Source organism: Sarcophilus harrisii, chromosome 2, assembly GCF_902635505.1.
Source record: "Sarcophilus harrisii chromosome 2, mSarHar1.11, whole genome shotgun sequence".
NCBI classification, from domain to species: Eukaryota; Metazoa; Chordata; class Mammalia; order Dasyuromorphia; family Dasyuridae; genus Sarcophilus; species Sarcophilus harrisii.
Genome location: NC_045427.1, coordinates 425,213,861 through 425,231,651, shown reverse-complemented (window position 1 = coordinate 425,231,651; position 17,791 = coordinate 425,213,861). Strand labels below are relative to the sequence as shown.

The 17,791-nt window shown below is 37.3% G+C and overlaps 1 protein-coding gene across 9 annotated transcripts in view; it reads right to left on the bottom strand.

The window, feature by feature from the left end:
* The window catches only part of PTPRT (protein tyrosine phosphatase receptor type T), a 1,282,972-nt gene that overhangs the window by 372,527 nt on the left and 892,654 nt on the right, over positions 1-17,791 (bottom strand). For all 9 annotated transcript variants that reach the window (XM_031953982.1, XM_031953984.1, XM_031953985.1 and 6 more), the window contains one exon: positions 2,561-2,857. In XM_031953982.1, the coding sequence (XP_031809842.1) occupies positions 2,561-2,857 (297 nt within the window). The remainder of the gene's footprint in view (positions 1-2,560; positions 2,858-17,791) is intronic.

Here is a 17,791-nt window from a genome sequence, read left to right as displayed (position 1 = left end):
AAGGGTTAGCTAGTCCAGATCCCCTCCTTTTTCAGATGAAGTAATTAAGGCTTGGGAAGACTATTTGATTTGTTCAAGGTCAAATATAAGTGACAGAGGTAGTATTTGAATCCAGGTTCTCTGACAACAAACCCACGCTCATGTTTTATAGATGGTTATTGATTATATATGGGATCCTCTCCCATGTAGAAATGCAGGTTCTAAAATCAGAAAAAGTGACTTTTATGAGTAGAATGGGAATTATTATTATTATGAATCAATCATTAACCATTTATTAAGCATTATGTGCCAGGCCTTGTGCTAGGCACTATCATTAATGTTTGAATATTTTTAAAGAGCTCTGATTTCATCAGGCTAGATTAAAGGTTTTTATCTAGGGATCTAGGAATATGTTTTGATAACTATATTTAAATATAATTAGTTTCATTGTAAAAGGTAATCTTATGTGTTTTATGCATTAAAATTATTCTGAGTAAGGGTATTCTGGCTTTCAAAAACTTTGGGTTTTTAACACACACACAAAATTCAGACCCCCCTAATCTAGATATTTCTTTAACCAAAGCAGATCACAGCCTCATTTCACTCCTTCCCCCTAACTTTTCCTCAAATGATTATTTGGTGGCCAACTTTCTGATAATGACCTTCTCTGTCCTTCATCTAAGCTAGTGCTTGGACATCAGACTCTCATTAGTCATTGGACTTGTAATTGACTTTTCCAGCTTGGAAAACCCTGCAAGACCTTGTGTCCCTCTAATGGCAGAATTTTGGAAAATTCAGGCTAGCTCTAGGCCAGAATGAAGCATCAGAGGGCAACTTAAGGAAACAGTTATTATCACCGCTACTGGAAATATTATTCAGTCTATGTAAAAGAATGAAGCACAATGAATTAATGCCTAATCATCTGTTCTTTCTCCCTGTCTCTTTCAGGCTAATTTCTAAAATTGAGCAGGATCTTGGAGAGATTTGAGAGGGGGAAGTGGTAGGTAAAGGAACATTTTTTGTTCATTTTTTTGTTTTTTTTTTTAGCTCAGAATCTTACTATTGGCACATGTTGTAAAATCATGCAATGGAGGAGTTCACAGAAAGCTCAAAACATAGACTGTTTAGAATAACAGAAAGAAAGAGCCAGAAAGGGGCTGGAGAAGTTGTAGCATCAAAAAATTTAAGGCAGGACTAGAGAGATCACCATATCATGAGAGCTCTATCCATGAAGTCAGACCCAGATCACACCATCGTTCTATCTTGACACCACATATTCCCCGCTACACTTCACTACCACCACAAGTTTTCTTCTCCTGTTCTGGGAATCAGGCACTAATCAATCCAGTGCTTCTGAAAAGGGCACATCTTTCAACCACCCTATAACTCTTTTATCATGAGTTCTGTCATCACCATTCCTTGGTCACTACCCACCTAGTGCTGGGTAGTTTTTCAGTGCTTAATTAATGCTTTTTTGTTCATTCATTCACTTGTTCATTCCACAAGAGCAAAATTGTCAAATCTGTACTATGTATGAGACATAATTGTATAGAGTAGAAATACAAAGAAAAAGTTCAGGGCGCTCACATTCATCGAATCATAGATTTAGAGCTAAAAGGTATCTTAGAGACTATTTAGTTCAACCTACTCATTTTACAGAGAAGGAACTTGAGGTCCAGAGAGATCAGGTCACTTGTCCCAGGAAACATGGGTGTAAACAGATGACAGGATTTGAACCCAAACCACGAGAAACTGAATCCCAGGAAGGTAAAGTGACTTTCCTTTAATCTATTATTAGTTGTAGATGAGCATCACTGGATCTGGAATCAAGGTCTCCTGATCTCTTCTGAACCCATGGAAAAGTTGAAGATGGTTTGTTCTGTCCCTAAGGTCTTTCCAAAGAAAGAAGTTCACTGGACATATTAGAAGTTTTTAATAATTCCACTTAGTAGCTAAGGTCTTTTTGGGACTAAGCCCACTCCAAGGTTGGGCTCTTTCTCCTTCCTCATAGTGTCTTCCCTCTAATGGTATCTTTTTCTTTACTCCAGCTAACAATGCTTAGTCTAACTCTATGCTCTTCCAACTCTATTTCATATCTTCCATTCATGGTATCTGTTGTATCCCTTCATTCTGTCTGTAACCTATTCCCCTAAATAAATCTACTTTTTGCCAAAAGAAAAATCCAGTTAGTGGAAAAATAATGATTCAACTCCAAATCCATTGTAAGGAAAAAGAAAAAAAATCTCATTTCTAAGTATGGAATGTGTGTGTGTGTGTGTGTGTGTGTGTGTGTGTGTGTGTGTGTATAAGAAAATTCATTTTTAGAGAGAAACTTTCTCTATGGGCATTTTTTCCTGGCCTGGTCTTTGCAGGACAACTGAAACTCTTGGGTTTTAGCTGAGAACAAACAGAAGGTGACCTCTTCAGCCCACAGACATTGGGAGTAAAGTCTTCCAAATTGCTTTATTATGGCTGCCAGACAAATTCTATCAGCAAAGCTATTTCTTTTTCAGCTGTCACTGTTGATTGAACACCCAGCAAGCAGGGAATATTCTTCCCAACCCTGAGAAAGGACACATACCATCCTCCTCCGTCTGCACCACGAGCTCTTCACTTTCCATCTTGCCCTCTGGGTTGGAGAGCACAAGCCTCAGCTGGATGGTCATGAATGGGCGCAGACCCCTCAGGGTATAGTGGGATGATGTCTGTATGACTTCCTCAGCTTCATACTGCTGTTGATTGAATACATACTGGTACTGGACGGTGAGGTTGTAGCTGTGGCAACGGGTCACTGCATACCCAAAAGGTTCCCACTGGAGGGTCAGTTGTCTGGAGCGGATGTCCACAATCTCCACATTCTGGGGACCATGCACAGGATCTGTGAAAACATAGAAATGGAGAGAGCTATTGATAAAGGGCAAGAGAAATCCTTTCCAGGGGAAATATACAATGGTATAATATATCCAGTACATCATTACAAATACTCTTGGATACAGTTGGTGAATGATATGAACACTAGACTTGGGATCAGGAAATCTGGGGTCAAATCCTACACCTGATACATGTTAGTTGGATAATCCCATGTAGTCATTTGAATGGACCTTCATTTCCTTTTTATAAATGGACTTAATGCCTCCTAAAGTCTTTTCCATCAATGATTCTCTGATCCTATGACATATGCTAGTTATATGACCATGATAAAACCACAATCTCTCTGAGTCTCATTTTTTTTCAATCTGTAAAATGAGGATAATAATATTTACACAATTTCTGCAAATAAAGCATTTTGTGAATCTTAAGTGCTTTTATCATTATTATTACTGCAATTAAAGATTATACTAAGAGCTTTGAAACCTGGGTTCTAGTCCTTGTCTTGTCATTGACCATGAATGGGAAGTTGGGAATTATTACTCCCATTTTGCAGTTGATCAGATTGAATCCCAGAGAGGAGAAATGGCTTAACACCTCCAACCTTCTCCCTGTGCCCCATTTACCTTCCCCAATTATATAACCAGTAATGGCCAGAGTGAGGTCCCACACCTCAAATATACCGACATCCATTTCAGGGCCTTTTCTATTATACCATATTGCCTTTCCAAAAGAAACAGTGAAATCAGACATTCTGGCAACAACTGTTAAGCATCTCAGTGTAATAACAAATTCAGAGAAACATTAGCCCTGGGACTTGTTGGGAGAATATAGTACTGCTCTGAGGACCATTTTTAAAATTTCCATTTCGTTCTAAATCTTTTATTTAATTAAAATAATAATAAAATACTGTCACCACTTTACATATGAAGAAATTAGACTGAAGAGAGTTGAAGTGACTGGCTCAAATGTCAATGTGAGGATTTGAATCCAAGTTTCTTGGAATCAAATCCAGCAATTTCCACTCTATATTAATCTTTCTGCTCCTTTAAGTGGAGGCAAACCAGGTGATTTTACATTTCAGATCCACAAATGTATTTGTTCATTCATTCATTTATTCATTCACATACCTAATGATCTTGTTATTAATTCAATATATAATTTATACAGAAGCATGAAAGAAATAGTATACAAGACAATATTTAGGAAGCACATGCTAGAAAAGGGCTGGTAAACACAGTTAGGGGTTAAGAGAAGGCAAGCTACAGCTTGCATTTATGAGATCCTGAAAAAATAAATTCCTATCTTGCAGACTTAGTTTCCTTCCATGTAAAACAAGAGATAGAAATTGAACCAGACCTTTCAGTTTTAGATCCTATGTTGGCCTATGATTATGACTAAATATGCATACACATACACATACACAATAAGGTATACTGTCAGAGAAGTCATCACATAATGGAATGATAGAGCACTAGATTTGGAATCAGGAAGATGGATTCAAATCTTGCTTCAGACACTAGATGGACAACTTCCTACACATCTCTATCCCTCAGTACCCTCACCTGTAAAATGAGGAAGATGGATTCACTGGCCTCCCAAGATACTTTTCATTTCTAAATGAAGAAATACAGAAGATTCTTCACTGCAAAACATGGCTGACTTTTGGTCTAGTTATAAAGCTAATTTAGATGATTTCTGTATTTCCTTCCTCTTCCTCCAATCTTCTTTTGTAATTCCATTTCCTAGTGTCCTTATCCTTTCCAGAGCTGATCCCCATCTAGTCTTCTGGGAAACACAAAAACAAATCTGGGAAGCCAGTTTCCATTTCTTCTTCCATTGAGCCTGAAAGTCCTTTCCCTAAAGGATCTTTGCTTCCACAGGAACAGCAGTGAAAACAAAACCCCATCTTTTTAAAGTAGCATCATTTAACTAGTCTTGCTATAAGGCAATAAGAAATGGAAAACAATAATTTCCAAAGATCCAAATAGAAATATCACATGAAAGACAGTAGTAAGAAAAGGTTATAACACTGAACCAATGAGGAATTATGAGGAAGAACAGGAATCAAAGCCTTCATAAAGAAAATATATGATAAAAAGAGAAGATGCATGATTAGAATAAGGTCTGACAGGCAAACTAGCTGGTGCTCTCCTGGTATCTTTAAGACATTATAAAAGTGAGCAGCAGTTACCAAAACTATTTGGTATTGGCTAAGGAATAGATTAGTTGATCAGTGGAATAGATTAGGTTCAAGGGACAAAACAGTCAACAAATATAGCAACCTAGTCTTTAAAAAAAGATCCCAGCTTTTGGGATAAGAACTTACTGTTTGATAAAATTGCTGGGAAAATTGGAAATAATATGGCAGAAACTAGGCATTGATCCATACTTAACGCCGTACCCAAGATAAAAGGTCAAAATGGGTTCATGACCTAGGCATAAAAGAATAAATTATTAATAAATTAGAGGAACAGAGGATAGTTTACCTCTCAAACCTGTGGAAGGGGAAGGTCTTTTGACCAAAGAGAACTAAGATCATTACTGATCACAAAATAGAAAATTTCGATTATACAAACTGAAAAGTTTTGTACAAACAAAACTAATGCAGACAAGATTGAAGGAAGAATAAACTGGGAAAATATTTTTACAGTCAAAGGTTCTGATAAAGGCCTCATTTCAAAATATATAGAATTAACTCTAATTTATAAAAATCAAGCCATTCTCCAATTGAAAAATGGAAAAAGGATATGAACAGACAATTCTCAGATGAAGAAATTAAAACTTTTCTAATCATTGAAAAGATGCTCCAATCATTATTAATCAGAGAAATGCAAATTAAGACAACTCTAAGATACCACTACACACCTGTCAGATTGGCTAAGATGACAGGAAAAAAAAAATGATTGTTGTGGGGATGCGGGAAAATGGGAATTGATACTGGGTGGGTTGTGAACAAATCCAACCATTTTTGGAGAGTAGTTTGGAACTATGCTCAAAAAGTTATCAAACTTATACCCTTTATCCACAGTGTTACTACTGGGATTATATCCCAAAGAGATTATAAAGAAGGGAAAAGGGACCGATGTGCAGAATTTTGTGCGCCCTTTTTTGTAGTGGCTAAAAACTAAACTGAATGGATGTCCATCAGTTGGAGAAGTTGAATAAATTGTGGTATAAAAATTTGGAATATTTGTTCTGTAAGAAATGACCAACAGGATGATTTCAGAAAGGCCGGAGAACTTACATGAACATTGGAGTGGGCAGGACCAGGAAATCATTATACTTCAACAACAATACTAGATGATGACCAGTTCGATGGATCAGGCCTCCCTCACGAGATCAACCAAATCATTTCTAATGGAGGTAATGAACTGAACTACTATGCCCAGAAAAGAACTCTGGGGAGATGACTAAAACCATTACATTGAATTCCCAATCCCTATATTTATGCACACCTGCATTTTTTTATTTCCTTCACAAGCTAATTGTACAATATTTCAGATCATTCTTTTCTACACAAAATAATTTTAGTATACTTATTTTATCAATTTTTATTTTAATATATTTAACATCTACTGGTCATCCTCCATCAGGGAGGGTGGGGGTAAGAGGTGAAAAATTGGAACAAGAGGTTTGGCAATTGTTAATGCTGTAAAGTTACCCATGTATATATCCTGTAAATAAAAGGCTATTAAATTAAAAAAAAAAGACATTATAAAAGTGGATCTCATGAGGGGAACAGAAAAAAGAGCTGCACAGGATGGGACGACATATATAGCCTACAAACAGCATCACTGGAAAGAATTCCTGAATCAGTGACATCATTAATGCATTTGTACAACTTTGAGAGTGACTGCAAGGGAGGAGGGTTGGGTTATGGTCTTTGAGCTTCAGTGGTTGAAAGTACTACTCCAGATACATTCTTCAGATACATTCCCACAGCATTAATTGATTAATCTTTTTGCACCAAGGGTGTGAGCTAATGGCTTTGGAACCTTGAGACATTTAATACTCCCTCTGTGAGTATTTATATTTTAGCAGCATTTTTTTTTTTCATTTCAGAGAGAAAAAAATCCTTTAATGCTCATAGGAATATATTTCTTATGGTTCAGTTTCGGGGATGGTTACTATAGTCATCTTTTAAAATGATCTAGGGGAGTTTCCTGTAGAAAGGGAAACCTTGGTGAATTCCTGTGAATCAGATAATTATCTTTCAGTATGATTTACAAAATGAATTTTCATAAAATGGGTTCACTGAAGTCCCACAAATGCTGTATTCTTTGGTCTCACCATAGTGCCAAGGTGATCACAAGTTTGTAAAGACTATACTGAAGGATTAGTAGGCCCTGAAAGGTGGGAAAGACTTTGAATACTGGTCCATTAACTAACAGACTGTGTATCTCTATTAGAGGATCTAGCTGTACTCCTGGAAGTTTATCACCAGAAAGTTGGCCACCAGGTGATGAGATTTTTGGCTAAAGCAAATTCATTAAACTGTTTACTAAGTGCTGGAGGGGGTGGCCATCTGCAAGAGTGTTTGAAGTAGCCAGAGTGATGACATCACTGATATTTTGAAGCATTGTTTTGTAAATTGATTTTGATAAATCTGGTTGGTTAATAATGCTCTGTATCATTATAGACTAAATATCAAATTTATCTAAGCTTTCTGGCAGTCATTTCTGCCCCTGGCCTGAGTCAAAAGCTCAGTGAACATCAAAACAAGTTGAAAAATTATGTTCAAATAAGCATAAAAAACCTGAAAATGCAAATGGCAAAATCATAAAGAATAGGCTTTGCCCTAAATAAAAGGTAGGAAAAGATATTCTTGATACTTTTACAGAATATTAAGGTAGAGGGCATACATCCCTTAACCATCCAAATGTATTCCCTTTTTTAGAAAAAGCATTTGCAGCTTCATTAATCAAATATCCTGGAATAGGGTTTGATAATATTATAGATTAACAGATAAAAAGAACTTAGATGTTACCAAAGTTAATCTCCTCATTGTACAGTTGAGAAAACAGCCACAGAGAGATTAAGTGATTTATTTAGGGTTATACAATTAGCAAATACTTGAAGTAGGCCTTCTAACTTTTAAGCTTACGGTCTTTTCCACTACCATCATGGACCATTTTAGTCATTCACTGGTTGGTTTTGCTTAATAACTTCACTTTTAGCTCTCTGCTCTTCTGTCTGCAGCACAACAAACATCCAGATTATTCTAGCACTCAATTAACAAATATTGCCAGGCACTAACTATATGCCAGAGGATATAAAGAAAGGCAAAAGCATGTTTCCTAACCTCAGAGTTTTTTTTTATTTTTTTAACTCTATTTTATTTTATTTTCAGGTACATATTTTCTGTATCCCACCATTGAGAAAGTAAAATACAAACCAACCAAATAAAAACATTACAGATATGCATAGTCAAACAAAATGAGTTGAAGTGTAAAATAATGCATTTCAGTCTGTACTCTGAGTTCATCACCTCTCACAAAGTAGATAACATGTTTTATTATGAATCCTCTGAAATCATGGCTGGTCATTGTGGGGATCAGAGTAAGGAGTTTATATTGTGTAAATAGAAAATACAATATAAATAGTATGCTATCTTAAGAGGAACACACTGGGGTTAGGGATACCTTGAGAGGTCTCCCAAAGAAAGTGGGATTTTAGATGATTCAGGAAGACACTAGGGACAGGGATGAAAAGGAACAGTATTTTAGGTATGGGGGAAAGCCAAAGAAAAGGCATGGAGCTGAAAAGACAAGGTGTCACAGATGAGAAATAGCAAGAAAGCTGATGGCTGAAATGGTACATGGAGGGGAGTTAATGGAAAGGTAAGTAGGGCACCAGTTGTGTGTTTTTTCCATCCAGGCTTTTCCAAATATTTGGATGCTGAACCTGGGGTATAAGATTTCTTTACCTCCTGAACTCCAATCAGTTAGCTCTGGTCTGCTGGTGGAGCTCCACACCAGACTCTGTGGGAGAGGATGTGAACAGAGGTGGAGATGCAGCCAGAATATGTCGTAGCTTTCTTGCTTTTAGGGAAAACTGGTAAGAAAGCTTAGAGAAAGCAAACAGCTGGGAGGCAGAAACCTCCCTGATCCTCTGAAGTGCTCAAATCAACTAGAGAGGAAAATGTAAGGGCTTGAGAGCCATTAGTGTTGAACTGAGCTAGCTCCTTACATTCTCCAGTGACGGATCTCTCAGAGTGGAGATCACTCGAGCTCATTTTGGTAAACAGACCATCTTTCCTACTTCTCAAGAGCCTCCTTTATATAAACACCTTTCTTTTTCCATTTTAAAAAGCTTTCAAAATGAAAGAATGTATGTTCTATCCCTCACAGCCCAAAAGCAAGCCCAGAACCCAGGTGAGCTGAGTGGTGGAAGGTCAATTTCCCAGCCGGGGGCAGCAGAGAGCTGCAAAAAGGAAAAAAAAAATTACCAAAAAAAACAACAAAAAAGGCTAATCTACAAATGGAGTGGAGGGGATTTAACTCCTATGTAAGAAAGTCCCTGGAAGCTGGGGTTGGGGAAACTGGGGGATTGGACTTGGGTAACCAGTATTTTCCAGGAGGGAACTAAGAACTGAGTTCAGGCAGGGAATAAGGCACTAAGACAACTGAACTGCCCATGCTGCTTATAGGGAAGGGAGAAGTCAAAGAGAGATGGAAGACAGAAGGCAGCTGAGATAAGCAGCAGGTCACTAGATCCTAGGAAGCAGTGGGAGGGGTGGGGAGTGAGTAGGTGATGGAGGATGTGGATCAGGCAGAGCATCGGAGGAAAGTGCTGGTTCTGAAGGGTTGAGCTGGGAGGCAGATCTGGGTTCTGAACCACCCTTTGGTTCTTTAGACAATCAGGGCTGGTGGGATCCCTGAGCATGTGTGGGCACTGCTATCACTGGATCAAAAGGTATTCAGAGTTGTATAGCCCTTTGGGCATAGTTCCAAATTGCTCTCCAGGATGGTTGGATGACCTCAAACCTCCACCAACAATACCTTAGTATCCCAATTTTTCCACATCTCCAATCTCTAGTATTTTCCTTTTTTGTCATATTAGCCATTCTGATAAGTATAAGGTAATAACTCAGAATTGTTTTAATTTGTATTTCTCTGATCAATAGTGATTTAGAGCATTTTTTCGTGTGACTACAGAGAGCTATGATTGTTTTCAAAACTGCCTGTTCATATCCTTTGGCCATTTATCAATTAGGAAAAAACCACTATTAGGGCTATATACCAAAAACACCCTTTCCCCCCCTGCAAGGGAAAAGGACATATTCATAGAAAAATATTTCTAGTAGCTCTTTTTGTGATGGCTAAGAATTGGAAATTAAAGGAATTCCTATCAATTGGGGCATGGCTAAACAAGCTATGATTGGAACAGACTATTATTGTTCTACAAAAAATGATAAGCAGGATGGTTTCAGAAAGACAGTGAAAGGAATAGAACCAGGAGAATATTGTAGATAGTAATAGCAATATTATTTGATACAGAATTGTGAATGATTTAGTTATCCTCAAAAAATATAATGATCTAAGACAATGCTAAAGGATTAATTTCAAATTGCTATTTGCTTCTAGAAAAAGAAAATATATTGAATGAATACCGACTAAAGCATGCTATTTTCCACTTGTTTCCTTTCATGTTTTCCCTATTATTCAAATCTTGTACAAAAAAATTAATATGGAAATGTTTTACATAATTGTACGGATATAACCTATATCTGATTACTTGCCATCTAAGGGAGAAAGAATAGGGAACTCAAAACCTTAAATAAAAATGTTAATTAAAAAAAAAAGTTAAGGGTGTCTGTGCCTAGATAGGGAGGAACTGGTTCTGTGATTTCATTACTAAAGGGAGCAGCTGGATGAAAAAAAAAATTCCCTATATTAGTGCAGGCTGATATAGGATATTGGAGGGTTAAATGACTTCCTTGTGGTCCTATGATATGTCAGAGAGGTGGCCCTTGAACTTAGTTCTTTCTTGTTTCAAAGTAAATTCTCCAATCATTATATCACCCTCTCTGTGCCTGAGATGATCTAAAATATGGGAAGAGACACATTGCATTAAAAGAGCTAGCTAAACTGGCTAGAGATGTATTCTGTACTTGGGAAAAACTAGAAGGAAAAAACCCTACACTTTCCCAGGTAGTAGAGTCTGACTTTCAAAAGTTGAATAAATAGAATAAATCATTCCATAACAATAGCTGTGCCTTGCTTTTTCTGAACATCCTTTCCTTTGTTACAAGCTCTTCTCTCCTGAATGCTTTGAAATCACTGCTGGCTCATTCAAAAGATGGCTTGCAAATTGAGCAATGGGTGAGTTCACATTTTCAGTCCATTTCCTTGTTCCCTCTCCTTCTTTTTCCTCTCCATCTCCCTCCCCAACATCAGCATGTACTTGTTTAGATGACAAACTCTGGCTTTGGTCCAGATAAGGAAATCTGAAGATTTGCCTCCCAACTGCATCAAACAGGCTTGAAATTGCTGAGAAAGTGATACATGTGCAGCTGTAATTGGGTTTACTGAATTGGGTTCCCCCACTGAAATATGTGAAAGGCAGAAAGCTAAAGTTTCTTATTTTTTCCCATTGATCTTATTGAATGATATCCAACAATTCAAAAACTTTTCCAGCAACTAAAAATTCACTGATTGCTCAAAAAATTTGGATTGTTAGCCCTTGCCTTCTAGCACCTTGCACTAAATGAGTGTTTGGATAGTTTATTTCTATTATCTCTCACAACTATCCTTTGTACTTTATTCCCACAAACCCCACCCCAATCTCATGCATAGATTATTGCTATCATCTTGTAACTGATTTCCATACCTTTCTTCCCTTCCACACATCTAGAGAGGGCTCTCAGGTTTTTAAGTCTTTCTAAAACATGTCACTGTTCCTATTCCTAAACTTTTCATGGGTCCCCTTCCCTCCTTCCCCCCTCCACTCAAAAAAAAGCTGGCTTCAATCTACTTCTCATTTTAGGCCATGCTACTGCCTGACAAGAACCCTCTTTAGGCTTGTCATATACTTTTTAGATACAGAATGCAAATCTCCTTCCTTCTCTTTCCCAACACATTTATTTATATTATTCTGCAGCTTTGGAATGCTTTCTCCTTCCTCTTATTTTACCTGTCCAACTTTTACTCAGTCCATCTTCAAAGAGCTTCTAGGTTTGGTGAACAAAGGTCATAAGGAAAGTTACATAAACAATATGAGAGGTTCCATGGTACAGAGGAAAGATCACTAAACTTGGAATCTCAGATCTGAGTTTAAAACCTAGGTATGTACTGGGCTTATATCCCAAAGAGATCATAAAGAAGGGAAAGGGACCTGTATGTGCACAACTGTTTGTGGCAGCCCTCTTTGTAGTGGCTAGAAACTGGAAACTGAGTGGATGCCCATCAGTTGGAGAATGGCTGAATAAATTGTGATATATGAATATTATGGAATATTACTGTTCTGTAAGAAATGACCAACAGGATGATTTCAGAAAGGCCTGGAGAGACTTACACGAACTGATGCTGAGTGAAATGAGCAGGACCAGGAGATCATTATATACTTCAACAACAATACTATATGATGACCAGTTCTGATGGACCTGGCCATCCTCAGCAACGAGATCAACCAAATCATTTCTAATGGAAGCAGTAATGAACTGAATCAGCTATGCTCAGAGAAAGAACTCTGGGAGATGACTAAAAACCATTACATTGAATTCCCAATCCCTATATTTATGCCCACCTGCATTTTTGATTTCCTTCACAAGCTAATTGTACAATATTTCAGAGTCTGATTCTTTTTGTACAGCAAAATAATGGTTTGGTCATGTATACTTATTGTGTATCTAATTTATATTTTAATATATTTAACATCTACTGGTCATCCTGCCATCTGGGGGAGAGGGTAGGGGATAAAAGGTGAAAAATTGGAACAAGAGGTTTGGCAATTGTTAATACTGTAAAGTTACCCATACATATAACCTGTAAATAAAAGGCCATTAAAAAAAAAAAACCTAGGTATGTTTGCTTCAGGAGATCATTTGATTTCTTTCACTATATGACCTCTGAGTTTCCTTGAATTACTTGAAAAGGAATTATTTTGAAAATGAAAGGAAAGATCATATTATATATCCAAAGGATGGGGGGGGGGACAAGAATCATTCTAAATTCAATTTGGAAGATCATTATTTTAGGTGGGAGTCATTAGGAGTCAAGTCTAAAAAATTATCTTCAGGCTATATCAGATCTATGTCTCCTCAGAGATGGCAGGACAGGATAAGATGATTTTAGGAGGTAGATGAGGAGGAAGAAAGGCAGGGGTGGGGGTTCCTGCTTGTCAATTTTTAATTAAACTTTTATCTGAGACCCCTTAAAGGGTTTCTGGTATAGGTGTGCTAGCTGCTGCTATCCTTATTTTATTGGAAAGATACTTGGGTATTATTTGCCTCAAGTTCACCTGAGACTGTATCTAGAGCACAACAATCCACGTATCTGGTTGTCAAAAGACCCAGGGACAATTCCCAATGAGGGTGAGCATAAGATATCTTAGAAAACTTTTTCTGTAGTGGGTAATAGATACCCCCTTTCTGATTTGTTTTGGCTTTACACATCCCATCCCCACCCACATTTTTCAAATAAACTTTCTGTTGTACCACATTACTAAGAATCAGTGTAAGTAGTGAAAAAAACATGAGACCTAACATTAGGATAAGTCTGGATCTGAATCTAGCCTTTGCTGGTTACTAATTTTGTGACCAAACAGGTTACTTAACCTCTTTAAGTCTAAATTTTTTAATTCTTAAAGCAGGACCAATAATGCATGTAGAATCAACTTCACAGGGTTGAAGAGAGGAACTTTAGAAGCTTTGAAGCATTATGTAAATGCCAGTTGGTATAGCTATTATTACCTATGCTTGTAGAAATACCTTTCTTCAAGGTTCGAATCATGTTCAACCTCCTTCATGAAGTCCTCCCAGTTTTTTTCTTGTCTTACCTAAGTAAAAGTCATTTCTCCCTCCTCAAATTCTTCATTCTTCCTGGATCTCTTCTTTTTCTCTGTTGTATACCACCTTGTACCACAGTTGCTAATTTAGATCCTTTCTTACTTAACTTTCTTACTTAAGAAGCAGCTATGCCATTTCCCATCTTTATAGCATTAACACAAGCTTGTGCACATGGCAAGTGCTAAATAGGTGAAGAAATGTTGAATTGCCGAATTAATACCTGTATTTCTAGTCAGAAACCATTTCCAAAACCACTGGGAAAACAAACCTTTGAATGGAAGCCTGGCTGAATCAAGGCAGGGATGTGAGCAACCATGCTGGTTCTGAGTTGCAGGCTCCCTTTGGAGAAGAGGCTTGAGAGCTGTCATATTAAGAGGCAGTACCGTGTCTGGGTCATTTTGGTCAGGTCACAGAATGAGGGAAGAGAAGTAATGTCCAAGGAGGTTGAAAAGTTGGGTCACAGCTAGGTTTATATTTATCCCAGAGGCCATAGGAAATCACTGCAATCGACTGACAGGGTTTCCCATGTCAGATCTGCATTTTAGGAACATCCCTTTGGCAATGAGGTAAAAGATGAATGAGAAGAGTGAAAGACTTGAGGCAGGGATAGAAATAAGGAGACTACTGCAATAATCCAGGCAAAAGATTATAGGATCTAAACTAAGGTGGTAGTGAAAGCATGCTGAGAGATGTGGAGAGGGAAATATCAAAGTTTGGAAATAGATTGGCTATTGGAGTGAGAACAGTGAGGAGCTGAAGATAATACTGAATAAAAATCTGAGGCAGTGGAAGGACAGTGGCACCTCTGACAGAAATTGTAGTTTTGGAAGAAGAGAAGGTTTCAAGAAAAAAGATATGAATTTAATTTTGGACATATTGTGTTTGAGATGTCTACTGTACATCTAGTTAAAAAAAGATCAATAGGCAACTGTTGATGTGGGGTTGAAGCTCAAGAAAAAGACTGACTTAATAAAAGGATATGTGAGTCATCAGTTTAACAAGTCATACTCACCTGCACAGAGCTCATAGATGAACCTTTATGAAACAACCAGTTGGGGGAACGAGATGGGAATCTAGAACAGATCTACACTCCTATGATTCTTTCTCCTATGAAACTCTGTAGATTGATAATTGGGCTCAATTTCTAGCTTTACTACTCATTTCCTCTGTGACTTTGGACTGGTGCCCTCCATTTTCTGGGCCTCATTTTCCTTCCCCATTAAGAAGAAGGGATTGGATTCAATGACCTTTAGGGTTCTTTCCAGTTTTAAACCAATAATCATATAAATGAGATGATCTCTAAGGCCCTTTCCAGCTCTGAAATGTTATTACTTTATGCCTTGATAACAAAGTTTTGGCTGAGCCTGGCCTTCTCCTGCCAAAAGTGAGATGTGTGAAATGAGGTAATGGCCTAAATCAAAACAGAACATCTTATTTAAACCAGAGCACAAATATCTTCAATTCATGAATTTGCTAGGTGTTATTCTCGGTAGGCACTAGCTGGTGTTTGCTGGTGATACGCATACTGTGGAAAATTAAACTTACATTGAGTGAATTTAGAGGATGGAGGCAACTTAGTGTCTGTGAAATGGATCTTTTATTCATTTGGAAATACAATTTAAGTTCCTTTATAATTGAATTGCAAAAGCATCCCCAGAAGCCAGTCACATCTCAGCCAATGTGATATGGTATCACAAACAGAGTAATGCAATGACAGGAAGTTGGATGTGACCATTAATTTGCAGTTTCAGTACAGAAAAAGATAGAAGGTGAAAGAAAGGCAATTAAAATAAATCTTCCCACAATCTCCATCACTTCTGCCCATTCTATTGCTTATTCCATAGCACATACATATATTTATCATGGCTCTTTGGTCAACAGTGAAAAACTGAACAAAATCATTTTTTTTACCTTATGATTCTTGGTTGTAAGCACTAAAAGAAAGCATGCAGTTTTGTCCATGATGCTCATTTGTAAAACTAGAACTGTCCAGTAATAGGCTGGAGTATCTCTTTACTGCTTCTTCAACCAGGCTATTTTCTGCCTTATCATCACGGTTCCTATGCTGCCTTTCCTTCCAAACCAGACTTCTGCTGTTCTAATTGGTAAGGACCAACTATATCTAGCCAGCCCTAGATCTAGGCAATCTGCTAATGAGCATATATTAAATGCCTTTTATGTACTACGCTTTTAAGTCCCATGCTAAACACTAGGAACACAAAGGCAAAAGACAGTTTTTGCTCTCAGGTAGCTCCCAGTCTAATGAGGGAGACAATATGGAAATAACTATGGGAGTATGTATGTATAGAGTATGCATATCATATTATATATATTTCATATATAATACACATACACACAGGATAAATTGGAGATAATCAGTAGAGGGAAGATACTGGGATTAAGAAAGTTTTTTTTAAAGGTAGGCTTTTAGCTAGGAATCAAAGGAAGCCAAAGAAACTAAGATTTGCAGATGAGAAGGAGAGGAAAGTATTCAAGACATGGGGGAAAATAGTGAAAATGCCTAAATGGAGTTCAGCAAGAACACAAGTATTACTGGATCACAAACTATGTGGGGGAGGTTAGGAAGCTGTAAGGTATAAGAAGTCTACAAAGATAGGAGGATTCCAGGATATAAAGGGCTTAGAATGCTAAACAAAGAATTTTATACTTGATCTAATAGGTAATAGGAAGCTACTGGAATTTACTAAATAAATATTTCCATGGTCAGATTTGTGCTTTAAAAAGATTTATTTGGTAAATCTCTGGAGGACAGATTAAATTAGAGAAAGATCTGAGGAAAGGCTACCAACCAATAGGCTATTGGTATAGTCCAGATATACAACAAATGTCAGAGAAAAGAAGTTGTATATGAAATATGTTATGAAGGTTAAATAGACACTGGCAACCAACTGGATATGGAGGGTGAGAGACAGTGAAAAGTCAAAGGTGACATGTAAATTGCTTGCCTGAGTGACAGAGAAAATAATGCTCACTTTGGTAGCAAAAAAAAAGTTGGGAAGGGTGCATGGGAGAAAAGATAATGAGTTCAGTTTGGAAATTTTGAGTTTAAAATGTCTGTTTATAGGACATTCAGTTTGATATTTCTAACAGACAGAGTCATCAAGTTTGGAAGATAGAAGATAGGTTACATAGGGCTAAAAAGCAAATATGAGAACCATCAGCACAGAGATGACAACTGAAACCATGGGAGCTGAAATAATATCCAGAAAGAAGAGAAAATAATCCAAAACAGAGCCTTAGAGGATGCTTTCCTTCAGCAGGTATAACCCAGACCAATATCCAGAAAAAAAGAGCCTGAGGGAACAGTCAGAGAAAAAGGACAAGAACCAAAAGAGAGTATTCCCATAAAAACTTAAATTAGAAGAGAGTATTAAGGAGAAGAAAGGGATCAAGAGAATCAAACACTTAAGAGTTGTCAAAAGATTGAGAATTGAAAAAAGGCCCTTAGATTTAATAGCTAAAAGATTATTTACATCTTTGAAGAAAGTAGCTGTGGTCAAAGCATAGACTGTGCAGACTTAAGAAGAGAGTGAGAGGAGAGGAAATGAAGGCAGCAATTATAGATAACCTTCTCAAGGAGTTTAGTTACAAAAGGGAGGAGATATATGGGACAAGAGCTAGTGGGAATAGATGGATCAAATGAAGGATTTTTGAAGATAGAAAGGCAGTCAATAGATTAAAAAGATTAAAGATAAATAAAAGGGTAGAGATGATGGACGGAGAAATTTGCTGGAGAAGACAAGGTGGAATGAAATCTCATACATGTAGAGAAGCTTTGTCTTAGTAAAGAGAAGAATGACCTCTTCATGTGAGAGGGGGGTAAAGAAGATATTGAGAACAGGTAACTGGGTGGTAGGAGATATCAAAGAGGGCAGAGAAGAGAACTCTTGGGGAATGGTATTAATTTTTTTT